A 24639-nucleotide genomic window follows, 5' to 3' on the forward strand; every position below is an offset into this window, starting at 1 on the left:
GGTTGCAAAATTCGGCCCTAATGTGGCTGTGCGGCGACGCACGGGCCTCGCTGGACTCCATTGACTGGACTGGGTCAAGCCACACTTCACGGGGCGACACAAGCCCTGCGAATGACCCACTGACGTGCCGACTGAGGAAGGTGATGCTATTCACAATGCATGTTTTCATGTGCCGTCAGAACCAAAAGATGGAGAAGTTCCTTTTCAAACGACTGCAGATTCTCGCCTAGCGAGATATGCATTTTACGATGTACTAGATTGTATGCGCCAAATGATCTACTCGCTCTCTAGCTTATGTGGACAGAGAAGATGCACAGATTAAACCACAAAGAAAAGAAAACCAAGACCAGACACCTCTCTAGTCTGCACGCTTACCCAAACCCATGGCGCCGCTATTTCACGACGATGGGCGACACTTTGCTAGCGGCTGCTGTGCTGGCTGTTGCCGCCAGCTCCTTCGCTTTGGCCAGCTGTGCCGACCGGAGACCGCGCAGATAGCGCAGGAACAGAATGAACATGAGTTCCACCCTGGGAGGCAAGAAATGATGGTTAGTTAGGTGGGTACACTTCTAGGGATGGCGGGCGTTCAGTTCGCTTGTCTCTCCTCACCTTTCCTTGGTCATCATGAGGAAGCCCTGGACCAGAAGGCCCTTGAGAAGTTGAGGGCCAATTCCCTTGAATAGGCCTAGGAGCCCTTCATTGTCGACGATGAAGCGCATCACCTCGACAAAGCTCTTGAACGGCTTGCCGTTCCTGACCGGGGGAGGCTTCGACTGCAAACCCACCTTGGCGACAATAAGCGGCTGTGTGACGAGCGTTGCCAGGGACTTGGACATGGCGCCCAGAACTGCGATGGATCACATCGGATCATATCAGTACAAGCTGCCTGGTGGCTGTCAGAACTTCCCGGTCATGTAAGCTTACCGAACGCCTCCCAGGGCTTCAGGTTGGTCTTGCCGGGGAATATGACGACCTTGAGCCGCTCGTAGGCGCCATACGTGATGGCCGGGTTCACGACGAGGACCAGGCTGGCCTTGAGCCCCCTCCAGAGCCCAAAGACACCGTCCTCGCTCGCGACGACCTCGCGCGCCGTCTCGACGAGGCCCCTGCGCTCCTCCTTGCTCTGCGTCTGCTGGCGCGTCGTCACGACGGCCACGGGGATAGTGCACAGCTGCGCCACGGCGCCGGCCGCGGCGCCCAGCGACAGCTCCACGGCCGTCGACGGCGGCGCGCCGCCGGCGGAGCGCTGGTAGAGCGCCCGCACGATCGAGTACCAGTAGAAGTAGGCAAAGTTGGTCGAGGCCACGCCGATCAGCGCCCCGCTCATGCCCGCGTACAGGCCCTCGAGGCCGTCCTTGTCCACGATCTTGGTGATGGCGTCCCACGTGGAGGCGTAGTGCGGGTTCTCGGCGTCGGCGAGGGAGCCGTCTCCGGGCTTCGGTTTGCTTTGGACCTGGAGGCGAGTCTTGACACTGTCGGCGCGCGCCAGTCAGCCACATTGGTCATCTCCGCGGCAATCTTCGCCCAGCGGTTCCGTGTCTCGGGGCGCGGAAAACTCCTACATGTCGAGGGGATACACCAGGGCGTTGGCGAGGACCGCTCCGGCGGCTCCGGCGGTTGCCCGGCCCCAGGGCCCGATCGGCGCCGACTTTGCTTGCGCAGCCATCTCTTGGGGTTCGCGTTAGGCAAGGCGCTGCAGGGGCGGCTCCTTTTCACTCGACGGGCTTGTATTCCCGGGGCCGACCGTCCTTGATCCTTCTAGGCAATTCGTGCTGGGAATGCGTCTTGTCTTTGCGGGAGTCGAGGAGTAAGGAAATCGAACCGGTGTAGGAACTTTTGGCGGGTTGGCGGTTGCGAAGCCGGGCGGCGGTTTTTCGATGGGTGTGCGACTCGGCTCACTGGTCCCGAGGCATGTGAGATGTGGAATTGGCGCGTGGATGGGGTCGACAGGAGGACTCTTGCTTACGCCAGCGAAAAAGAAAATACCGACAGCGACGGACGGTTACGAGATGGACATTGAAACAAGTAGTTGAAAGCAAGTGCCCATGGAAAGTATATAAGATAGCGCTGGCCCCGCTGGCCATCCATGACAAGGCGCAACGATGATACGCTCCCCGAATTGATAGCCGGGCCCGTCAACCTCGGCACCCCTTCGTCAAGCTTTGACCCGCCTTTTCCCCCAGACCGAGCCAGGTGGTCCGCGCTTCCCCGGCAATTCAGAGCGGCTGCGAATTCAATTGATGCCATGACCGCGGACTCCGGCCAACCAGAAACGCCAGCTTACACGGCGCATCGAACTTCTCCAGCTTCTCCTAGGGCACTGTCGAATGATAGCAACTAAACGTTCTCCAACAGACAGGCCGGCTGGCACGAAGATTGAGGATCTTCCATGGACGTCCTGAGGATGGAATGCAAGCCCCGGGAATGGTAAAAGCCCAATCGTCCACTGTGATGATGCGGCCGACCGAGCCGTGGGAGATGCACAACCCAATACATCCGCTGCGCCGAAGCACACACAACCTCGAAGATTCTCCTGCAGAGACCGTATTAAGGCTTACTTCCTATCTATACAGAGACTAGCAGTAGCTACAAACCACACGAACAAGGCGGATACTAGACAATAGCAAAAGGCATTGGAAACAATGTGCACAAAAGCTCACTGTCCAGCCCTCGTGGGGGTGGACAGCTACGAATCCCCCGAGGGTTTTACTTCAGGTTAATAGTTATCGGTTTAATAGTTATCGGTTTAATGGTTATCGGTTTAATGGTTGTCGGTTTAATGGTTGTCGGTGTGATGGTTATCCGGTTTAATGGTTGTCGGTTGATCACTGCCGGGACTCGAACTGTCGACCTCGGGAGGTAAAGTTTTGCGGTTCATTCGTGGCTTGGATAAGGTTAAGAGTGTTCGGCGGTCGACTTGTGTTAACTCGTCGGGTTCGGTCGCTCGGTGAAGACCTCTGGACGAGGCTTGACTATATGGCCTGGAAGGCTCCGGGATAGAAGATTGTGAGGTGACAAAGGAGGCAACACAAAATTGGAAAAGTACCCAACCATGGATTCTGGCAGTGAGAGATATATCCAGAGGGAGTTTAACTACCAAAGTACTTGCTTGCTTGCTGCTCTGACGTTGGCCATTTGCTCTTTAGATAAGTCACGGGGTTGGGCACCACTGAGTCCGATCGATCTCAGACCTCGTGGACGAATTTTGGAATAGGATGTCTGCGCCAGAATTTTGTACTTCTATCACTCTGTATCATTCTTTGGCACTGGAGGGTTTCCGGACAAACCAAAGCACCTTGGCAATTTCAAAGATGGTTACGACAAATATATATATATATATGACTGGGTGAATGAAGGGCTCTGAAATTAGACACGAGGGATCAGGCGTTATCTTAGTGTTGGAATCGATGGCGAGAGCATTCCGAGTGCGGTGACGTATTGCGATCGTCAAGTGCTGGTTCAAGGCGGAGGATCGCCAACGTTGCCTTCACTAGTACTGCCATTTTGAGACGAGGCTGACCGGTGAGAACAATCAGACACCCAAAGAGACGAGGACGAGACGGGCCGAAAGCTATCAGGTTGGCTCGAAACAGCGCGCAGACAGACAGTAATAACTGGCGCCTGTGTCCGAGCCTGTTCCTGACAGAGCTTGGGATTTTGCCTGTTGGCGTGCATTCCACGGTTTGGTCTGACATGGAAATTGACGTCAGGGGCGGACAGCTCACAGGCGGGTGGCAGCCAATGCATCAACGCGCGCCCGTGGTTCCGGGATTGGATGACTTTAGGCGCTGCGGGCCACGCAATGTGAGTGGTCAGTGAGTGGCTAGCTCTGCGGCTTCTGCTTGGCTGGACGTGTTTTCAAAACCCAGTTCTTTCCGTCCCTTCCTCTCTGCCCGTCTGTTAGAGGATCGGCGCGCCGATGGTGACGCTGCGGCGCGACGTCACTGCCGCCCAAGCCACAGCCAGGCCTCTCTGACTGGGCCAATCATCACGGGCTAGGGACTGCCGAGCTTGAGAGGGTGTGTGCGGAGTTCTGCTGCAAGTCCAGAATCCGAGGGCCCTCCCTTCCTTTTGTCTTTTGCTTGCGATTCCCCAAGTGGAGCCGTCATTTGCGCCTGCTAGCTGCTGTTCTGGAACCAACCCAAAGGGCGCCAAAGGCGGGGCCCGCCCCCTGGCCCGCGGCCCCAGGCCCCTGAATGCTCCATGCCCAGCACGTCCTCTCCAGTCGAGCGAGATTGACGGGAGGAAACGAAATCTCACGGCCCAGCAACAAAACCAGATGAGCTCCCGTGAGACTATCGCCGACTATTTTCCCGTTCTCATCAGATACCCAGCTAAAGCTGTCTTGTTTTCTACACTACCTCGCCGCGCTTATTTATCCTAAGTTTCGTTCGGTTTAATTCGTGTCGACAAACTAGCGCACGCTATTGTCCTCTCCCGTCGACTACATATCGAGCATGCGCATTGGCTGAATCCCTGCCTCGACGACAAACCCATTGCTAGTTAATCGCCTCCGGTTGAGCGATGACGGCCCCGACTCCGGAAATGCCGGTCGACCGCAAAAACCAAGCCATCGCACCCGAACTCGAACCGCTCACGGAAGACTTTGAGAATGGATACCACTTCCCGCCCAAGTACCCCTTCAAGACGCAATGCGCACACGCGTGGTCGATCTCGGTGGCGTTCGTGACGACATGGAAGGGTTTCTTCATCACTCTCTACTGCCTCAACGTCGTCGCGTGGGGTGGCATGCTGTTCCTCCTCCTCTGCAATGCCAGCCCCGCCATGTGCGATCCCGACTGCGAGAACAAGGACACCTCGCCCCGCCAAATATGGCTCGAGATCGATTCGCAGATCCTCAACGCCCTCTTCTGTCTGCTCGCATGGGGCCTGGCCCCCTGGCGCTTCCGCGACCTGTACTACCTCCTCAAGTACCGCTGCAGCGGCGACTTTGACGGCCTGCGACACCTCGCCGGAATCCACAGCGACTGGTTCCGCCTGCCCGAGTCCCAGAATCTCCCAACCGACGTCGGGGTTGGCAACATCCCCGAGGGCACCCCTGCGGCCGCCGTCCCGATCCCCGAGACCAAAATGGCCCCTGCCCCGCTCACGGGGGTGCGGGCGCCGGCGACCCCCCTGTGGAAGCTGGACACAGTCGTCTGGCTCTTCATCTCCAACACATTCCTCCAAGTCGGCCTCGCCTCCATCATGTGGGCCATGAACAAGTACAACCGCCCCTCGGCCGCGACGGCCCTGCTGGTGGTGCTGGGATGTCTTACCGGCATGGTTGGCGGGCAGATCATGGGCTCTGAGGGCAGCTCCGTCAAGGCGATCGAGGGTGTCGCACTCTCGGACGAGGACAGGGAGAAGCTAAGGACCGACAAGGAGGCTGGCATCCTGCATTACAACAACAAGAAGGACAAGGCGCCCAAGGAGAAGAAGAAGCCGTGCGACAGTTCGGAGAAGATACCGCCCGTCTAAGTGTGGCAGGGGAAAGGAGACGGCAGACGGACGACGCTGCTCCCCATCAGCCAGGGGCCCGGGCATATAATACCACTTTGCCATTCTTTAGTAAATATTGTTGGGTTCGCGGGGGCTGCGCAAATCATGTGCACCGCTGTATATGATGGCCCGTTAATCTTTTTCATGCTGGGTACTTTTGGAGGTTGGAACGGGAGCCGTCGCATGAACATGTCGCGACTGGTGTTCGGCTTTGGGAGCCATGGGAAGCAAAATATCATTTGGGCGAGCATCCTTGCCATTATTCTTTGAGCACACGCATGGCGTTTTTGTTGGCTGGGAGCAAGCAGTAGAGCACATTCAATTTGACGTGACCTTTGGCTTTGAAGCATAAACAGACGCACTCGGTTGAGATATTGACGTAGGCACTTTACGACTGTGATTCTATCGATGGGTGTGGATGTGGTATCGTGAACCTCGATGATTCATGTTTTCAATCTAAAAAGTTCCTCTCATCTCAACGTGGACGACTGAAGCCGAAAAAAATCCCATGCCACAACAACGAACAGCCAAACCAAAGAGTTCTGTAGCCAAGACTCGAGAGCAAAAACCACAAGCTCACCCGGAAATGACAGCCCACCAAAGCGACACGCCCAGACAGGCCGCGCTCCTGCACCTGGCCAAGACGGTGCAGGAGAACCTGGAGCTCGAGAAGGACTGGACCGGGGTCGAGGTGCACACCGTCACGACGGCGCACGCCACCTCCGGGGCGGCGGTGGCGGCGGCGGAGGAGGCGTCTCCGGACCGCCGGCCGCTGCTGCGCGGCATCCCGCCGCGGCGCATGTACGTGCACCCGGACGAGCAGATCGCCATCATCCGGGCCGAGCGGGAGCGCGGCGGCGACGCGCGCGTGCCGCAGCCGCCCGAGGCCGAGTGGGTGCTACCCATGCACCTGGCCGAGAGCTGGTCCATGGCCCGCTTCGCCGCCGTCCTTGACGCCATCGCCGCCGTGCCGCGGCCCGCCGCGGCCGGGGAGGGGGAGGAGGAGGGTGGCGCTGCCGCCGCCGCCGCGCGTGGGGAGCTGGATGCCGACGTCGACGCCGAGGTCTGGAGGCAGTGGAGGGGCCCGAGACGGGGCAAGCGCGTCATACTCGCCATCGTGCAGGACGACTCGACCGTGTCCTATTACGTGATGCACGACGGCATCGTCAAGCCCAGGCAGAACTAAACAGGCAGCCGCATCCCGGGTCTATATTCTCTCTATTCTCTTTACCTCCTTCTTTTTTTGTACCCAGCGCGCGCCTTGCTTTTATGTACACTCTTGGCCATCTCCATGCGGCCACCACGGTTGGCCAGAGCCTCCTGACATATCCACCGTTCCCACGGTGTGGGCATTTGCACTATGTACCTCTCGGTTTTACGGGGTAAAGATGACTTTCTGCACCTTTCTCTTATCAAACATGTCATAGGCCTCAACGGCCGAATCCAGCGGCATGATTTTGTCGAACATGAAGCTAGACGCGGGTTAAGAATAATGGTCAGCAGGGTCGCAAACCAACCCTCGAGGATATGAACGCACCCAAGCTTGTCCTGCGCCTTGGCGAGCACCTCGAGCGCCTCCGAGAAGATCCCCCGCACCGGGCATCTCCCCATCTGGATCCGGAGGTTTTTGCTGTGCTGCTTGTTAGTGCTGCGTTTACACACGCTCGAGGCTTGGGGTAGATTCAACATACTCGTATCCCTCGGCACCAGTCCACGGGATCTGCCGGATAGGTATAGATATATATAGTCAGCACGCGCGACAAGCAAGAGACGAAACTTTTGTCAGGGGCCACAAGAACCCACCTCGCCGTTGTGCACGCCGATGCTGCTCAGAACCCCAAACGGCCGCAGCAGATCAAAGGCGGTCCGGAGCGCCGGGCTGAGGCCGACGACCTCGACGACGGCGTCGGCGCCGCGCCCGCCGCCCGCCTCCCTGACGCGCCTCAGCATGCCCTCCGGGTCGGCGGCGTAGTTGAGCGGCTCGGCGCCGAGGGCGCGCGCGACCTCGAGCCGGCCGTCGACGGCGTCGACGGCGAACAGGTGCTTGGGCGGGCCGAGCTCGGCCAGGGCCGCGACGGCGCAGAGCCCGACGGGCCCGCAGCCCACGACGACCACGACGGCCTCGTCCCGGAGCCGGCGCGGGTCGCAGCCGAGGAGCGCGAGGGCGCTCGACGCGCCGTAGTAGCCCGTCGGCCAGATGTCGGCCATGAGCACCAGGGCGCGATCGTCGCGGATCTCGGCCGGCGCCCGGACGGCGGTCCCGTCGGCCAGCGGCACGCGCACGTACTCGGCCTGCCCGCCGTCCAGGGAGGCCGAGCCGAAGAGCTGGCTCTGCTCGCAGCGGGAGGTCTCGCCCTTGAGGCAGTAGAAGCACTGCAGGCTGTGGAAAGGAGAATAATAATAAGGGGGAGTTTCCTTGCCGTCAGCTTGTGCGCCAGCAAGTGAGAGATGGGTTTGGCGTGACCTACCACGAAGTCGTGAAGGGAGCCACCACCTTGTCTCCTACTTTGAGCGTCTTCACGGCGGAGCCTGCTTCCGTCACGGTGCCGGTGAACTCGTGGCCCATGACGAAGCCGCTCCCACACGGCTCGAGGCCGCGGTACGCATGGAGCTCACTAGCACGAAGGCCGAGGTTTTGTGTGAGCTAGCCGACATGAAGCAACACGCAGGCAAAGAACCAACTTCCTCTCTCTACATACGATCCGCAGAGGCCACTGGCGTGCACCTTGACTATGATGTCGGTATCATGCTGGACTGCCCCCACCCACAGACACAAGATAAGTCAACAAACAGCCTTCTATCAAGAGGCGGGTGGCAATACTTCTTACGCTGGGGCACAGGCCGATCTACGACGGAAACCTTGTAGGGCGCGTCAAACACGACGGCCTTCATAGTCTTGGAGGACGCCGCCATTTCTGTTACCAGAGGGTCGATAGTGTCGGTTTGTCTTGACGGATGGACAAGGGGGGGCCGTCGTGTCGACCAAAAAGGGAATAAAAGCAACACAACTTGGGCCGCCCACCAAGTCCTCAAAATGCCTCTTTGGCTCTTTGGGCAAAACATGCACCACACACGGCCGCGGCACATGATTCAGGACACATGATAGCCGGCCTTCTATCTGTGGTGGGACCCCCGCACACCTCGATGCGAACCGAAGAACGAGGGACGGGCGCGTACGAGCTTAGATTACCGAAAAAAGAACAAGAGGGAGAAGGAGAAGGAAAGAAGAAAAAAAACCCCACCATGTTCCTCCGAGCTGACGGCTTCTGCCTTGCTACCGCCGATAAAGGTGAAGATGGCACCCCCCGGCCACTCCAATCCGTCTTTCTGGGAGTCCGACATGAAACGTAAGCCGCATGGCTTCCGACCCCGACTTCCGGATACACACACACACGCGCAAGTCAGGCGACCTCGCTACTACGGCATGCTCCGTATGTCTACTACGGCGCCATCGAGATTCTGGGCACGGGGACCCGTCTACCAAAAGAGGCGAAATAGAGCAAGGCGTTCTACAAAAGCTCGCCACTCACTGCCAATATAGTGTACAGCACGCGGGGTCATCATGGTGCCCGCATTGCCGAGGAGGGGTCCGGCCCTTGGAAGCAGCAGCAGGACAGATTGGTGTGTATCGGACACCATGCACGGCGCGTGCAACGCCCAGCAGACGACAATGCGGGGCAATCATCCGGAGCCTCCTTTCCTGTGACCGCACGCATGCATGGCATCGACGATGGCCGCGGGCGCTTGGCGTTGCGGCTGTGTCGCAAGCAAGGTGCTTGCCGCCGTCTGGGAGAGAGAGAGAGACAGAGAGCTCGTTAAACTGGTTGGTACCCACGGACGCCGACCCAAAGCCGGGGGGCTTCCTTGGTTGGTTTTCCTGCCAATGGAATTGGGGGAGCTCGCACGGTGGTGCAGTTGCAAATTCCGAGTCCACCTTCGCCCTGTCGGACATGCTTTTCTTTTGCGGCAGGTGCCAGCCAACAGCCTTCTGGCGTCAGGGCCTCCCTCCCCACTCCATGCATGTTTATTGGGGCAATCTCGAAAAAAAAAAAAAAAAGGATGAGGGACAAGCAAGCTGCCCGGCGAGTCTTGGCACGCCGCAGGCAGATGGAAAGCTAACATCCGGTGTCCCCCAGTGGTAATGAATGCAAAAAAAAAAAAGTGCCCGGGGAGGGTTTTGTGTGCGGCACGGGTTCTGGAAGCGGAAGCACGGCAAATGCGCCTTCGTTCCCGTCAAACCACAAGTCGGGACCGCCCACATACCTATATAGTGCATGCCAGTGCTGAGTGACTCGAGGTTGCAGCGGGCACGCAGGCCTGGCTCTCCCATTCTTTCCAGGGGCTTGATGCGCCGATCGACTGGCGTTCAATGGTCAGCTTGGCTTCCATGTTCCAGTGGGCGACGGCGTGCAATAAACCTTACGGCCCACACCGGCCCCAGCCTTTTCTTGCGTGCTGGGGGTTCCTTTGGTGGGTTGATGTTGCTTCGAATTTGGCAGCACCACACACACCCACCCCCGCCAACCCATCCCCTGCTGGATTGCGGCTCAGCGGCTCCGTTTATTGGCGGCTGAAGTGGGCACAACCGGCTCGGTTAAAATGCTGTCGCGGCTTTCTGGGGAGGGGAGCGGCTCCAATCTCGAGTCGCATCAAAAAACAGAAAAGGAAGGAAGCGCACAGCGCTTTGGCAAAGTCACGATGGTGGCACACGTGTGTGCCACGGAGGGGGACGCAAGCTAGATTACACACACGCGCACACGCACTCGCCCGATCACCAGCCCGCTCCACAGGTCGCATCTGCGTATCTCCTCAGGAGGCTGGCTGGGCTGGCCGGCCGCCATGCTAGGCCGCTTCGGATGTAGCACTGATCCTGCTCGGACAAGCGGTTGGCCATCCACTGTCTTTTGTCCAGTCCAGTGTCCAACTTTCCCCCACCCTTCCTCGTGGTCGAACACGCTGCTCTCGATCCCTCCCTCTCCCTTGGTTCGTCTCGTCGTTTCCCACCCACCCGACCATGTCCCCATTCAGCTCGGGATCAGATCCAACCCCACCCACCCTCGGAGACGGCTTCGGCGGGCGACTGCGTTCCACGTCAGCAAAAACTGTGGCCCCTGAGAAGCAGGAGGAGCAGCAGGAGCAGTCGGGGTAGCAACCAGGGAGGGGGGAGAGGTCCATGTGTGTATGTATGTCTCGTATTGTCTCTGCCAACGAGATCCGCAGGGTGTCTTTGGAGCCAGGCCAGTCAGACCAGCCTGCTGTGGCTCAGCAGTTCAACAGTTCAGCCCAGGTGACATTATCTCGGCGAGTATGAGATTGGGGTTCTGGGATAGACAAACAGACAGACAGGTCCACGCAAAAAATGCAACATGGAGCTCCAGCAGGGATGACATCGGCCTCAGCATCTATCCATTCATCCATTACAACACAGTGCGCCAGAGTCAAGCCTTGGGTCGTGGCGTGCTATCTGGCAATTTCATGTGACATGGATGGGAAGTACCGAAAAAGCAAAAGGCAAAAATGCCACGGAAAGGGTAAAACCTTGGATGAGTCGCCCGCCCTCCGGCTCCGCTAGACAGGGGGATGCCCCTGTCGAGACCGCTGTCAATGTTTCCAACTCTGTTTGCAGGCTGGGCCCATTCACTGGGGTGAGCAAACCAACCAACGGTGGCAAGGGGAGAAGGGAAAGGGGGGCTCAAAATTGAGCCTCAACAAAAGACCACCCGTCTCACCCCCGTCACAATTGCGTGTTGCAATATCAAAATGACGCCGGGACCTGCATACGCCACGGCACTTCTCTCGGTGGTTATCGTAAAGTGGAAGGGATCGATGGCGTATAAAGGAGGGTATAAAAAAAAACCAAAGAAAGGTAAACCCACGCGCACTACGTAAAATGTGCTAGTATGCAACAATAGCAACCGAGCCGATATGGGGGCGGACGGCAGGCCATCTCGTGCGGCCCAGACGGAAATATAGTGGCGGCCGGTGTTGCCACGTAGTGCTATAGCAGGGACCGATGGGAATATGCGTCCTGCGTACCTATGCTCCTCCTCCCTCCTTAGCCCTGCAAACTGGGAATATCCCGCTGGATCGGGCCTGTCATGCGCGGTGTGTGTGATGTGCTGGCCATTTCTCATTGCCGCTTCGCCAAACAAGAGAAGACACCCCAACGAAAGCAGGAGGCGGGCAGGGGGGGCGGGAGGCTAGAACCAAAGGGGACAAATCTGGGCCCGGGCTGGGCTGGGCTGCTTGTGCATGCGAAATGCAGCGCAGTGTCGCGCCGAAGCTCGTCAGCCTCGGAGCCACGTCCAATAAGCCACGGCGCCGGCCCCACGCCAGGAGATGGATCGACGACAGCCGAATGGGCTCAGCCACTTGTAATTTGTCAAGCTCCAGATAGAAACAGCCCCACTCCGCACTTGGCCTTTTGCTCTATTCTCTTCTTTTCTTTTCAATATATATATATATATATATATATATATTATTTTTTTTCAATCTTTCTCGTCGACCCATACCTTTAGGTATGTGATACTGCAATGCGACAGCGCCCCAGTCTGCGAGCAGAGAGCAGACGGACCCTTGCCAAGAAGGCTATCGCTGGCGCCACTCGGGTCGGCGCATTGCTCCTGCCTGCGCGGGAAGCGAAGCGAGGCCAGCCATCGAGCCACTCGTCTATCTCGAATACAGTCCCACAAAAGTAGTCTGGATAAAAACGCAGTTTCCAACCAAAACTTACAGCGTTCGAATGCAAATAAAATAGCCAAATAAAATTGTAAAAATAAACGAAAAAATAAATTTTAATAATAAATTACAAAGCCTTTAACATATATTTTCTTTTGGATTTTTTAACGTACTATATGCTTTTGGAAAATACGTTAAAATTGAACCTTAAAATGCATCCGCTATAAATTGATTTACCATCCCTGATAGGCGCTGTAAAGAAATTTTTTTAATTTTTTTAATTTGGTACGCGCTGCAATTTAAGTTTTTAATATTTAAATAACTTAAAATTAACTTGTATACTAATAAAAATTCCAAATTTGTAAATGCATTTCGAATTTTTATTTTAGCATTTTTTTCTGATTTGATATGGCGTTTGGAATGTATTGATTTTTGTATGTAGCTTGGTGGTGTGTATACGGACTACTTTGATGGGGCTTTAGCACGCACGTGCTGTAGGTGGCCCACGTTCGATAGCATACTTTGTCGGCACCCTGCGTGCGCGGGCTTCTGTCTGATTCATGTTCCACCCCACCACTCCGCCCTCTTCTTATTCTGTTCTGCTTGTGCTGCTGGCTTCTCTCGGGAGGGAGCAGGGTTTCAAACAAAGTTTTTCGAGGCGAATGCCTGCCACCTTGCCTGGTACCACGCTGTGGTCCGGGCGGGCAACGGCCTAGGTAGGCAGGTAGCGTGTGTATCTGGTCGTATTGCATACCTAGCATCCAGCTGCGGTCATGACGACGGGGCAGGGCGGCCTGGGCGCAGATGGAGAGAGAGAGAGAGAGAGAGAGAGAGAGAGTATTGATTGAACAAAAGTAAGGCAATCAATATGCAAACACGCCCAACCCACTTTGCCTACTTGCAACCCTGCCCCGTCCACACATGCCACACCAAAAACAAACAAGAAAAAACAACGCGTGCTCTCTTTTTACTCAACTCGAACAAAAGCGGTGAGAACAGCGACAGTGAGGAAGGAGCACGCGGCCTAGGTTTCTTAGTCACACCAACCTAAACCGGCCGGAGCTGATGTCTAACGATCTGCCTCGCTACCTAGCACTGGATAAACTTGGGCCCCCAGATGGCAGCGCCAAGGGACAGGCCAGCAAACACCACCGGATGGATGATACCTCCCCTCCCACCGAGTCGCCGAGACCGAGGCGACAGAGCGAGCGAGATGACCAGGGTCGAGGGGGGCTCCCATGGCGGCGGCGGCGACGGCGGCCCCTCCCAGTATCTGCTGCCCGTTTTTGGTTAGTTCCCCCCAGTCAAGTGTGGAGCGTTGCGGGTTTCGCGTGTGCACGTTGGTGCTGCAGGGCCCGACTCGACAAGGCAAAAGATGATAAGCGGGAGGGACTGGTATCCAGATGCGGCCATGGAGGCGACCTGGTGGGTTGCGCAACGGGAAGAGGGGGAGGAGAAGGAGGGACGAGGGTGCAGAGGAGGCTCCTCTACCCTGCTGCATGGTTCCCGCCGCCGCACATCCAACAGGGACTAGCGTGGAGAGAGTAATCAGCTTATTATCACATCTTGGTCTGTGTGGTGCCCATCTCCTCCGCCCTGCTGCATATGCAACTGGACAAGGAAAAAAAAGAGCCCACGGCGCGCGCGATTGAATCATCCATCACACGAGCCTCCAGCCCAACCCACCCACACAAGACACGCGCGCATGAGGCAAACACGTCTCCGTGCGGACCCGGAACTGTCCAATGGACAGCCCGAGGGTCCTCTAGGGAAGCATATCGCCTGCCTTGGACCGCTGACGATTAACCTACCACGGTCTTGGGGTTTGTCTGCATGCCAGCCCCGTATTCAAGGACCGCGCTGTTGTTTGCCTCCTCTGGGAGGGGCGGATACCGACAGAGCGAAGAGGGAGAGAGGTGCCGTGGAGGGAGGCGAGGGAATTGCCTTGTTGTGGATCGCTGTTTTATGTCGTCGTTTATTTTGCTCAGCTCGCCGCCAAGAACGAACTGTAAGCCAAGAAACAAACAACTTCAATGGACCCGAGCCCAACGTAGCACAGGGGGGATCCGTTTCTCCAAATGTTCCTTCCCATCATATTTTGCACATGTTGTCCCACGCACGGGCGTGCGCCTCTGAGAGGCCACTCGCTGTCCGCGCTTGCCCTGCCGTTGCTGCGTGGTAGGCTGCAGAGGTCCGACGCTCCCGCGCTCAGCAGAGAACCAACCCCTGGATCTCGCACAGGGCAGATGAGCTACACAGTGCGCCTAGCTGGCTGACACTGAACCGCACATAGACTTTGGCATGTCCAGTAATTTTCTTGGCTACCTGCGGGTATTTTGTCCCTGTTTCTCAAATGTCCTCTTTTTACCCTAATGTAGATATGTATGCACGTACCTACCTACGATACTGCATCCAACGCAAGCCGCGGTGGCCGCCACGCATAGCCTGTCGGGTTGCTTGACGAGACGGAAAAAAGTACGTCCCCCGGGAAGATACGAGAGAGCCAAAACGTGTCGTCGTCCAAGACGAAAGAGTGAGTAGGCGCGCGGCAGAGAACAAGGGGCTGTCCGCGTCTGCCGGGTCGGGCGGTATAGGATAACAGCGAGACCAGGGCTCCCGATGGGGAGGGATCATCGACCGATGGCTTTTTTTATTTTATTTTTTTATTTTACCCTTGGGCCCAAAGGTAACCAAGGGCTAGGACAAGGGAGGCGGGTGCCTCGGTTGTGTGGTTGTCAGGCGTTTGCGCTTACAATATACGACGAGCAGACTTTTTGTCTTTTTCTTTTTTTCGATCCTTGTCGTGGCGTCGTGGCGTTGCCGCAAAGGGCCGACCAGCTAGCTCCGTATTTTTTCTTTTTCTTTTATCCCTCTGAGCTCTCTCGTTCTCACTTCCGGACTAGCCAGAACGGGAAGGGTGCGTGTGCCTGATCCTAGCCGAGATTTTCACCTCCGACGTCGAAAAAGCATCTCCTCATACCTGGGAACCTGTCTGGATCGCCCGGGGGATTGGACCAGAAAAGGTTCACGACGAACGGCCGCGGTTCTGGGCGCTTGGGAGGTTCCGGGGCTCGACCTTTGTTTGCTTTTCCTTTGTTGCTGCCTCAAGGTTACGGGCAGCGCGCGACGTCGAGTGAGGGAGGAAGGAGGGGACCAGTGGTGCGGGCATATTTGTGGTTGTCATCAGACGGTGTCTGGACAGGCCACAAGTACGTATGCGGCTTATTCCTGTTAGTAACCTCATGTATAACCCTCCATCTCCACTTTCTCCCTGCCCTGCAACCTTGTCGGGGTCCTCCTTGGTGCGTGTGGTGCTTGGGCTGGGCCTTCTCATCCGGGCAGGGTCGAGTCGCAGGAGTACACACATACACACACGTACACATGGGGGGTCGAATCAATGACGGATGGATGCTGGTGTTCCCGCTCGCTCCCGTCAAGCGGCTCAGCTTGGGGACTTGTCTGGTGCCATCGGATCGAGGTCTTGGGGCCTGCTCGTACTCCTCCTGACCCTTCCCACCAGATAGATGGCCGACACACACAAACGCTGTTATCGCGGCTGGCCCTGTCCTTCCTTGAGACTTTTTTCTTCTTCTTTCGGCGGGGGGTGAGGGTCGTCCTCAAAAAACGGTCTATTCGCGGGCACCACCACTTAACATCCCCTGTCCACCCTTGCTCCGACGGGAAGCATAGCCACGCTCAATCTGCTCAATTGCCATCCTCCTCCTGCATCTCGCCGCCATCGCTCGTCAGCGGCCATCCGTCTTGCTGCCAAGGTCCAAGGTTCTGTTTTTGTTTTTCTGTTGTTCCTTCCTTCCCCGTCGGCAGGGCGGGCCCTAATCAACCGACCAACCAACGAACTAGCTCTCCACTCATCCATCCATCTCACACACCCCCCGACCAGGGCCGTTTCCCCCAACGATAGATGCTCGGCTGGCTGGTCACCGGCCCCTTGTCCGCCCCCGAGTCTCACCTGGAGAGCTCTTGTTCTGGCTGCGTGATTGCCCACTGGCGCGGTGTGGGTGGGCGCAGTTGCGTTTCCCCTCTGGCGCTGAGACAGCAGGAGGGAAAGACACTGGAGAACAGAGCGGGCACACCAAAAGGGCATCCACCCACCCATCCATACATCCATACATCCATACATCCATCCACGCACTATACACACGCATACGTACGTCTAGACAGCACCAGCCCATCCTCAGCCTCCATCCACTCCTGCTCCTGTCTCCGGCCGGCCACCCTTGGACCTGCCTGAACGGACAGACGGACAGACGGACGGACGGTGCGAGGGCGGGCGGCGGCGTTCGCTTGTAGAGGCGAATATAGTGGCACCGGGCTGTTTTGGGCGATTCTTTGTCAAATTAAACGGACGGACCAAGAGCTGTTTGGAGCAGGAGGGCAAAAAAAAAAAACCTACTGGACTTGCTTCCTCCCGCCTGGATTTGGAACGAAACAAGACAGGGCCAGACCAGGCATGGGCCCCGCCCCCCTCCTCTTTTTCCCCAGCATTGCAGCCAATTTTAACGCAAATCCCCCGCCGGCTCTCACATCGACGGGCGGGTCACGAACGAGTCACGTCACGCGGCAAGTCCCAGAAGGGAGGACGCCTGGCAGTCCAGCAGGGCCGCGGCCGCCCAGCAGAGGCCCGTCCCAAATTGCGACCCAAGCAGGGACCCAAGGAAGGACCCAAGGACCGCCCCGGGGGCTCTGTGGCTCTTCAGAAAGGCTTCTCCCAAAGAGGCTCCACCCTGCCCGTGGCCGCACCTGCCATTTGATAGTGGCGCACAGTGTCATTTGCCTCTGGGCCTCGTCTGGTCCCCAGAGCTGGCTCCAGAACTGGTCCCAAAAGGCAAGAACCTAGCTCCGGCCCAGTGCTCCAGCTGCCCACCAGGCCCACAGCCCAACCCGCACAGTGCCCAAGGAGCACCTTGCCCAAGAGGGAGGGAGGTATCCGTCCATTGAGGTTCCTCCATCGAGGTTCCTCTGCTCTTTCCGCCGCATTAGCTTCCTGGGGCTCTTGTACAAACGTCCGGGGTCCAGCCCAGGCCCTGTCCGCTTTGACGCCACGCCTTGCAGCATCCAACTCTGCGCCTTCTGCTCCTCTTGCTCCAGGCCAAGTCCCAGACGCCCCAGCCCGGCCAGGAGGGTCGTCGCATCCATACAAACAAAGACGGGACCCCATACCACTTTCCCCAAATCCAATCCCGCCGTCTCCTCCACCGACTCCGACTCCGACTCAACACCACCTCTCCCCACACTGCCGGCGCCCAGCCAGCACAATCATACTGTAACCTCTCCCCTCACGTCACGCCTGACGGGGGAGAAGGCGTGTCCGCGTCTGTCTGTCTGCCTGTCTGCCTGCCCGAGTGAGCAAGCTGTGTGAGTGTGAGAGTGTGTGCCTGCCGTGCCACTATCGCCTACCCCCTCGCTCCAGAGCCAGCAGCAGCAGCAGCAGCAGCAGCAGCTATACCAGCCTGCTCCGCTCTCCCGGCTGCCGACCCAAGCACAAGGCAGAGAGCTTCGGACGGAGGCTGTACCTCGCGCACCTACCAACCGGCGGCCCGTTTGCTGGTCGCACCAACGACTTCGACTACCTACCGACCTATTCACCCCCTTGGGAGACACATCTTGGTCGCGAGACAAAAAGAGGAGGGCATCTGGGAGGAGTGACTTGCTGGCGGCACACGGCGGCGCGTATAGGCTTGGTGCCCGATACAGGCGCATACGCTCCATCAAGGGAGGAGGGCCCTCCCCCATCTCGTCATCGGCCGCTGTCGCACTTATCCGCCCGAGGTTGTTCGTTTTGTGGACTCGGGGCTTGGACGGGAGTCTGGTTGCTGCCTCACGCACAGGTCACAGCCCGGCTCGAATCCCCCTACCCATGGCGCACTGAACCGACGGCCTCCCCCGTGAGTAGACAAAGCAGGAACACAAGAAGCGGATACGAGATGAATACCTGGGCTCACGATCGTACGGCCGGCGAAGCTTATCCCGATGAAGAATACGTATTAAGAAACAGCCCGCTGCTCCAGGCTCACGTAAAGGTGGACATTAACCTGTCGCCATCCTCGTCGCTGGACCTCGACGCCCCCGAGGACAGCCCGCCCAGCAATTCGCGCTCCAGGAAATCCGTCTCCTCGAAAAACGCCCCACATCCGGGCGATGCTGTCTTGATGGCCGTGCTCGCCGGTGGTGGCAACCAGTTAACCGTGGACGCGGCCCTCAAACGCGGCCTCCCCTCGGACACCTCGGAAGATCCTGAACAGGACTTTTCAGGCGGGGACGACGACTCGGACAGCAACAACGGCGACGGGGTTGGTGGGCGAAGGTCACCTGGGTCCGGAGCTCGAGATCGTGGGCGCAACATGTCGGTGGACGATCCACCCCCTGCCGATGCGCAGCCAGCGCCTGCCAGCGACTTGCAGTCTCTGGCCGCCGGCGCCATGGCCGCCATCGCCCTCGGGGGCGGTGTCGGCGACGGACCCGGCCGGACAGCTCCCGTTTTGGATACGCGCTCGCTGGATCGGGGGAAGACTGCTATCGGGGGTAGGGGAGGCCGCCGCGACGGTCCGGTCCCTCTCCTGAATCTGGATAGGGAAAGAGAACGCGACGAGGATAGGGAACGGGACGATAGACACACCGCGCTCAGCGCCACGTCTCCATACAGCCCGCAAAGCAGCAGCGTATACTCACACTCGCCACTACAACAAAGTCTCTCGCCGAGACGCCATCAGGTCGGCCTGCGGTCGCCAACGAACGTGCCGCGCAACCCATCCCTGCCGCCCATACAGGGTTTCATATCGCCCATCTCGGACTCGAACGGCAGCCATAACCCCCTGCCCTCTTTCCGGGATACCTTCAGCAACCTCGGCATATCAGAATCATCACAAGCCGACCGCCGCCGCAGTACTGGCACCACATACCAGCCGCATTCGCCCTCGGCAGGTATGCTGCGGCTGTCAAGCCTGTCGGTCACTTCGCCTCCGGTATCACCGGGAGATTTCAGGAGAGGGGACCTCCCGTCGCCTGCGGCACACTTGTCGGGCGCTCCGAGCCCGTATTATACGCACCACGTCGGGCCCAACGGCTACCCCAGGCACACCGACTACAGCAGCAGCAGCGCGACGGAGACGCCCGGTAGCACAGGCGACTACGCCCACACCCCTGCCGGGCCTGGAGGCGACGGGCGCATGGTACCCGAGGCCGGGCTCCCGCCGTCCGGGGGCAACTTTGTGTGCAAGTGGCCGGGCTGCAACTCGCTGCCTTTCCACACGCAGTACCTCCTCAACTCGCACATGAACGTGCACTCGTCGGCGCGCCCGCACTATTGCCCCGTCAAGGGCTGCCCTCGCAGCGAGGGCGGCAAGGGGTTCAAGCGCAAGAACGAGATGATCCGCCATGGGCTCGTCCACGACTCGCCCGGTTACATCTGCCCCTTTTGTCCGGATCGGGAGCACAAATACCCCCGGCCTGACAATCTGCAGCGCCACGTGAGGGTCCACCACGTCGACAAGGACAAGGACGACCCCATGCTCCGGGATGTGCTGGCCCAACGGCCCGACGGCCCAAATCGAGGCCGTCGGAGGCGGCTCGGGCCTGGATAAGGACCGGTGCCGTGCCTTCGTTTTGCGTTTTCGTCTCGTTCGACTCTCCAATTCCAAACACGACAGTCAGCCCTGGCTCACGCTTCTTGCACATACTTTCCATCTTGCGAAGCCTTCCCCTCCCTTTTTTTTTCCCCATCCATTCTACATTGGGAAATGTCCGCGGGCTTCGTTCTGGAACCTGCCTGGACGAGGCTATAGAAACTCTCCCCACAACCCGAGATTGACTGGGCGACTCGTCAGCCGTTGGGGCGACGCCGCTTCGCTCATTTTTTTTTTGGGTGGTACGTACATACATGATACGCTTCTGCCGCTGGAATCGATATCCAGTGGACCACGGGCCTCGAGGCTCTTTTGTGTCGCCGTCAGCATCGTACACTATCCTTTCGGTGTCTGGCTTCGTCCTTTTCTTCTTCTCTCTTTACCTTCATGTTATATCCAAAAGGGATAGGGTCTTCGAATTCTTTGAGGCGGCGTTGGCAAATAGGCCAACAGTGTCTGATATCACCATTAGCCAGGGGAGAAACGGGACCACTGGGAGCCTCTCTTATTATTTCGAACCATTATCTTTCCACATCGGCTGCTCATTCCACCCGGGAGAGCCCTGTTCTTTTTCTCTTATATCCTATTTACCGAAATTGTTTTTTATTCATCGTTTTTCTTTTGTATCCTGGAGCTGGCAGCAGGCTCCGCAGGATGGGATGGGCTGATGGTGATAGTCCGGAGTCAGGCGTATTCGCAGATACCACGGTCTTTGGTCTTTTTGTTTTCTTTTGGTTTAACTTGTGAGATACAAATCCACCGTCTACTCAGCGTTTCGTCTCATGCCGTGGTGTTCCGTGTCCCATACTGTCTTTGCTATCGAGGGGTCGGTAATTCTTGCCATGATCTATCGTTGAAGGTGTCCCCTCTTGCTGATTTATAAGGGCCGGTGCGATCCCCGATCCGACAGTCCCCAGCCGTCGACGACCAGGTCAGGTGGGCACTTTGGGCCTCCCTCGTAAAGACGGCTCGATGCGGCTCCTCCCTCGACCGCACATGCTCCATACTGTGGAAAGGTTGCGCTTCTGCGATCTTCCAATGTAAAGCCACCCCCCACCCCCCGCGCATCGGTGCCCCATCAGTATGTGTGTCTTGGGGGCAACTGTGTGGCCATCGGGGCTGTGTTGATATTGCTGCCTGTCAAGCTGCTGACCGGCGGCTTCGGGTCGGACGCCGATACGATTTGAAGAGTTGTGTTTGTGGAGGAACTGCATGGCTCTACTGGTGACTGACACTAGGAACGATGCAAACGAGGCCGAGTGTCACCACATCAAATAAGGCCAAACGTCCATCGTCGCTAGCTGGAAGGGGAATGGGTCCTCAGGACCAAAGGCGAGGCTTTGGCGGCATTTAAAGGTTCCATGTCTGTATTATATGTCAAGAGGGTTGGCTGCCCAGTATTTGTCCGGAGTATTCACAGCCCCATGGTAGTTATTATGGTCCCAAATCAGCTTATCTCTTCTCATTCCTTGACCTGCTCCCACCCACCGACTTGGACTGGGTTGTCGCTAAGAATCTCAACTGCGGCCCCAAGCCTGGGCGACATGCCGCCGCCGCCTGAAACGCTGCTCAATAGCGGCCCTTCGGCGCCGCCGTTTCCGGTAGTCGATCCAATCTGCTCGACGACGACCCAGAGGCCACCTCCCCTGTGGGCCAGGTCTGGGTCGACATCAACCTCGGCCGTGCGTGCGCCCCTGGAAGCCTCAGCAAACTCGCAGTCAGCCAAGGCCTCTACCAAGGCTTGCATGCTGAGGAGAGGGTCGACGCCGCTGCCACCACTCCCTCCGCCAATGGCGAGTGGGCGTCCTCGAGCCCCAACGCCGACTTGTATCCGTATGCGCACGGCATCTAGACTGCCAGAGCGAGGTGCCACGCGCGCGCTGACGCGTGTGAGGCGTGATACAAGCAACGGCGCCCGATGAACACGAGCCGCCTCCCCCTCCTTATGAGGAGAAGAGTCGCTGTGGTCGCTGCCTCCAGGGCCGCTGCCGCTGTGGTGGCTGTGGTGGCTGTGGTGATGATCCTCGTCACTGTTTGTGCGGCGAACGGCCGGTGGGGGTGGGAGCGGAGCGAGCGCAGTGCGCAACCGACCGGCCGCGGCGCCGGTCCGGGCAGCAGGAGTCACAACCACGGGCTCACGCGTCGACGAGCCCACCTCCAGCGTGTATGCCGCTAGCTGGCCCGGTTCAAATGTGGACAGGACAGCGATATAAAAGCCTTCCTGGAGCACTGGAGCGCCTCCTGTGGCCGTCGATGCCGGCGACGATGGCGAGACGACACACAGGGCGCTGCCACGGCGATACTCACCGCTTGAGGCGACAATGTCGCGGGCCGTGCCGGTAATCTCGGCAGCTATCCCGATCTTGCCTGCGCCGCGGCCGGATCCCGCCCACATGAGGTCAACGTGCACGGGCAGATCCGGATTGTCCGCGCACAACAGGAGCGAGATGGCGGTCGGGTGCTTCACGTGGATCGAGTATTGGGGGTTCGAGAGATAAGTGGACTCGGACGCGTTGCCGCCTGCCGACCGTCGAGTCCATGAGCCCTGCACCGTTTCGTAGTGGACATGCTCGGGCTCGGCTTTGGCGACATCGAGGGGGCAGCGACTGAAGAGGGAGAGGCTGAAGGTGTACTTGGGAAGTGGAAGGCCAGACTGCGCCACAGCGAGGGTGTAGCGCTCCCCCTTGGTGGCCTCGAACCGAAGCAGCATCTGCGGGCTGTCAACGAAAGGCCGCCTATGCTGCGGCCGTGGCCGGTCGGGAAGCTGGATCCGTGTCCCATCCGTGCCGTGGAAAAGGTATAGAGACGTGAACCCCAGCGTGTTCGGCAAGCCCGCCGCATCTGTGGCCGTGGGGTAGGCGGACGCCTCGGCAAACGAAGCCGCCGTCCCATTTGCCATAGGCGGACATGAAGAAGCGGACCGGTTTCTCGCGATGGCGAGCTCATCGTCCTGGAAGTGGCGACTGAGAACAACCCAAACAGAGCCGGCGGACGAAGCGCAAATCGAGTACTGCGGGTTTTTGGCGAACGAGTTGGCCATTTTGCTGTCGGGCACATCCCAGGTAAAGTGGTGGTCCTGGCGGTGGGTGAATAGAGTTGGGTTCCAGTTCAGATAGAGGGACTCAAAGTTCTGGACGACGTCCTCGAATGAGATCCAGAAGGTGCCTGTGGGAAGCTCGCCCGAGTCCGGCGGCGACACGCCATCTCTAGGAGAGCTCGGCGTTGTCTTGGGTTCCAGGATGGCCGATGAGCCGACACCTTTCCAGACGAGGCCGTCGCACCAGGGATTTTTGACCAGCATACGCCGTACGCCGTTCTCAACCCTCATGTCCAGCACGGCGTAGTCGTGTTCGCCTGCAAGGCCAATCGCGTCCTCCTCCTCGAATGAAAGTCGCCCAGTGCCCAGGGTGACGACAACGTCGCCGAACTGGAAGGCCTTGCTTATGCGCGTCCAGCTCTGTTCAGGCTCCATGTCATCGGCGTGTAGGAAGATCTGCTCTGGGATCCAGCCGGTGAGGACCCAGAGGTCGGTGCCGGAGTTGCTGCCTGGGAAGTCGTAGCCGCCCCTGACCTTCAGGTAGGCCTTCTCCATCAAGGCGGGCCATATCAGCTGGGGGTTCTTCCGGTCGACCACAAAGAGGGTGCGTGAAGTCCTCGAGGCGGGCAGACGGTCGTCGATGGTGACTTGGCGAAAGCAGCCGTTGAAGTACATGCGAAACACGTACTTGCCGTTTTCCGACATGATGGGGCTGGCGTTGGCGGCATCAAAGGGATACATCAGGTTGGCGAGCAGCGGATTCTTGGGCGAGTTCAAGTGCTTCATGCTGGCGCAGAGACTGGCGACGACACTGCAGTCGGTGGTGATGTCCTGCACGAGGTCACTCTCGGTTGCCGGGTGCATCAGCGTCGAGGGCAGCCTCCCGATGATGCCTCGACTGGCTCCACCGGGGGGCGAGAACATGTCCGAGGGCCTCTTCCATCCTGCAAAGATGTCCTGCTGCCTCTGGGAGAGGGTGAAGTGCGAGGGATCGCTATAGAGGGTGTTCCCGTCTGCAGGAGACAGGCGAAAGCCGTCATCTGACGGCGAGGTATCCCATGGCGGAAAGATGTTCCCGTGTAGGCGGGAGGAGCGGAGAAGAATAGTCTTCTCAGACGTGGGGAGCTGGCGGGACTGGGCCGGGCCCTGCGGCAGTGCAGAGCAGGCGGTAGCAAAGCCGGAGCCGCCCGGGGCCGCAGCCGTCCTCGATCCTTTCCGGGCGTCAGTGGCGAGGCCTGGGGCTTGACGTGGGCCCTTGAGGCGCTCCGCAAAGACGATGACCTCCTCGCACCGGTGCTTGAGCCGGTTCTTCTCGGCCGGGCTGGAGGCATCCTTGGCAGCCTTCATGTAAGCCTCGGCGGCAGCGATGGCGTGCTTGACGGCATCCTTGCCGGACGCTCTGCGTGCCAACCTTTCTAGCTCCTGGACGGGTGTGGTTAGAGGGTTTGTTTCTGGGAGGGTTTTGTCCATCACACCTCAGGGCCTTGCTTACCAACGCCTTGGCCTCCATTTGGGCGCAAACAGTCTAAGCAACAGGGCAGGTGGGGCTGTGTGTCATGAGAACTGATTCCCAACCCTTTGGCAGGCTGTTGGCGGTGACGAGCTTGGATGAAACCGCATCACGGTGGCGGGCGCTGTAGACGAAGCAGATAAACAGAGCGAACAGGCCAGGCCTCACACGGGACGGCAGAGCATGCCACCAAGGCTCCAAGACACCAAGACACGAGAGGGGAGTGTGAAGGCTGAGCTGAAGTGGTGAGTGGGTAGGTAGGCAGCCAC

At 58.4% G+C, this 24639-nt stretch overlaps 9 protein-coding genes across 9 annotated transcripts; 4 read left to right on the plus strand and 5 right to left on the minus strand.

The window, feature by feature from the left end:
* Positions 1 to 189: 189 nt before the first annotated feature.
* Positions 190 to 2130, minus strand: GGTG_09517 (peroxisomal adenine nucleotide transporter 1). Its single transcript, XM_009227368.1, has 4 exons — positions 1563 to 2130; positions 925 to 1472; positions 610 to 847; positions 190 to 528 (listed from the first exon to the last, which is right to left on the minus strand). Exons 1-4 carry the CDS (start codon positions 1664 to 1666, stop codon positions 393 to 395), a joined length of 1026 nt encoding a protein of 341 aa, XP_009225632.1. The 5' UTR covers positions 1667 to 2130; the 3' UTR covers positions 190 to 392.
* Positions 2131 to 4096: 1966 nt separating this feature from the next.
* On the plus strand, positions 4097 to 5942 carry GGTG_09518 (hypothetical protein). Its single transcript, XM_009227369.1, has one exon. It carries the CDS (start codon positions 4525 to 4527, stop codon positions 5479 to 5481), a length of 957 nt encoding a protein of 318 aa, XP_009225633.1. The 5' UTR covers positions 4097 to 4524; the 3' UTR covers positions 5482 to 5942.
* Positions 5943 to 5965: 23 nt separating this feature from the next.
* Positions 5966 to 7291, plus strand: GGTG_09519 (hypothetical protein). Its single transcript, XM_009227370.1, has one exon. The coding sequence runs from the start codon at positions 6011 to 6013 to the stop codon at positions 6686 to 6688; it is 678 nt and encodes a 225-aa protein (XP_009225634.1). The 5' UTR covers positions 5966 to 6010; the 3' UTR covers positions 6689 to 7291.
* GGTG_09520 (S-(hydroxymethyl)glutathione dehydrogenase) lies at positions 6686 to 9401 on the minus strand. The gene is made up of 7 exons (XM_009227371.1): positions 8331 to 9401; positions 8202 to 8256; positions 7971 to 8117; positions 7306 to 7882; positions 7194 to 7222; positions 7040 to 7132; positions 6686 to 6974 (listed from the first exon to the last, which is right to left on the minus strand). The coding sequence occupies exons 1-7, from the start codon at positions 8587 to 8589 to the stop codon at positions 6878 to 6880; spliced, it is 1257 nt and encodes a 418-aa protein (XP_009225635.1). The 5' UTR covers positions 8590 to 9401; the 3' UTR covers positions 6686 to 6877.
* Positions 9402 to 12307: 2906 nt separating this feature from the next.
* Positions 12308 to 12742, minus strand: GGTG_09521 (hypothetical protein; the record flags this gene model as incomplete). Its single annotated transcript, XM_009227372.1, has 3 exons — positions 12308 to 12352; positions 12418 to 12578; positions 12670 to 12742. The coding sequence occupies 3 exons, from the start codon at positions 12740 to 12742 to the stop codon at positions 12308 to 12310; spliced, it is 279 nt and encodes a 92-aa protein (XP_009225636.1).
* A 555-nt stretch (positions 12743 to 13297) lies between these two features.
* Positions 13298 to 13714, plus strand: GGTG_09522 (hypothetical protein; the record flags this gene model as incomplete). Its single annotated transcript, XM_009227373.1, has 2 exons — positions 13298 to 13469; positions 13533 to 13714. 2 exons carry the CDS (start codon positions 13298 to 13300, stop codon positions 13712 to 13714), a joined length of 354 nt encoding a protein of 117 aa, XP_009225637.1.
* A 3040-nt stretch (positions 13715 to 16754) lies between these two features.
* Positions 16755 to 17947, minus strand: GGTG_09523 (hypothetical protein; the record flags this gene model as incomplete). The annotated part of the gene is made up of 3 exons (XM_009227374.1): positions 17780 to 17947; positions 17066 to 17434; positions 16755 to 16941 (listed from the first exon to the last, which is right to left on the minus strand). Exons 1-3 carry the CDS (start codon positions 17932 to 17934, stop codon positions 16755 to 16757), a joined length of 711 nt encoding a protein of 236 aa, XP_009225638.1. The 5' UTR covers positions 17935 to 17947.
* Positions 17619 to 20594, plus strand: GGTG_09524 (C2H2 type zinc finger domain-containing protein). The gene has a single exon (XM_009227375.1). The coding sequence runs from the start codon at positions 18126 to 18128 to the stop codon at positions 19779 to 19781; it is 1656 nt and encodes a 551-aa protein (XP_009225639.1). The 5' UTR covers positions 17619 to 18125; the 3' UTR covers positions 19782 to 20594.
* Positions 20315 to 24605, minus strand: GGTG_09525 (calpain-7). The gene is made up of 2 exons (XM_009227376.1): positions 24353 to 24605; positions 20315 to 24282 (listed from the first exon to the last, which is right to left on the minus strand). The coding sequence occupies exons 1-2, from the start codon at positions 24368 to 24370 to the stop codon at positions 21286 to 21288; spliced, it is 3015 nt and encodes a 1004-aa protein (XP_009225640.1). The 5' UTR covers positions 24371 to 24605; the 3' UTR covers positions 20315 to 21285.
* Positions 24606 to 24639: the final 34 nt, after the last annotated feature.

The sequence above is a fragment of the Gaeumannomyces tritici genome (assembly GCF_000145635.1).
Source record: "Gaeumannomyces tritici R3-111a-1 unplaced genomic scaffold supercont2.5, whole genome shotgun sequence".
Lineage (NCBI taxonomy): Eukaryota > Fungi > Ascomycota > Sordariomycetes > Magnaporthales > Magnaporthaceae > Gaeumannomyces > Gaeumannomyces tritici.

What these genes read in the sequence shown, in the direction of transcription:
- GGTG_09520 (XM_009227371.1), bottom strand. Translation starts at nt 8,589, where the DNA reads ATGTGCCGCGGCCGTGTGTGGTGCATGTTTTGCCCAAAGAGCCAAAGA. An exon ending in GCCAGTGGCCTCTGCGGATC is followed by an intron (nt 8,118 to 8,201) that starts GTATGTAGAGAG and finishes CCTTCGTGCTAG; the next exon opens with TGAGCTCCATGCGTACCGCG. An exon ending in ACTGGTGCCGAGGGATACGA is followed by an intron (nt 7,133 to 7,193) that starts GTATGTTGAATC and finishes CAAGCAGCACAG; the next exon opens with CAAAAACCTCCGGATCCAGA.
- GGTG_09518 (XM_009227369.1), top strand. Translation starts at nt 4,525, where the DNA reads ATGACGGCCCCGACTCCGGAAATGCCGGTCGACCGCAAAAACCAAGCC.
- GGTG_09519 (XM_009227370.1), top strand. Translation starts at nt 6,011, where the DNA reads ATGCCACAACAACGAACAGCCAAACCAAAGAGTTCTGTAGCCAAGACT.
- GGTG_09524 (XM_009227375.1), top strand. Translation starts at nt 18,126, where the DNA reads ATGAATACCTGGGCTCACGATCGTACGGCCGGCGAAGCTTATCCCGAT.
- GGTG_09517 (XM_009227368.1), bottom strand. Translation starts at nt 1,666, where the DNA reads ATGGCTGCGCAAGCAAAGTCGGCGCCGATCGGGCCCTGGGGCCGGGCA. An exon ending in CTGGTGTATCCCCTCGACAT is followed by an intron (nt 1,473 to 1,562) that starts GTAGGAGTTTTC and finishes GCGCGCCGACAG; the next exon opens with TGTCAAGACTCGCCTCCAGG. An exon ending in CTCATGATGACCAAGGAAAG is followed by an intron (nt 529 to 609) that starts GTGAGGAGAGAC and finishes CTTGCCTCCCAG; the next exon opens with GGTGGAACTCATGTTCATTC.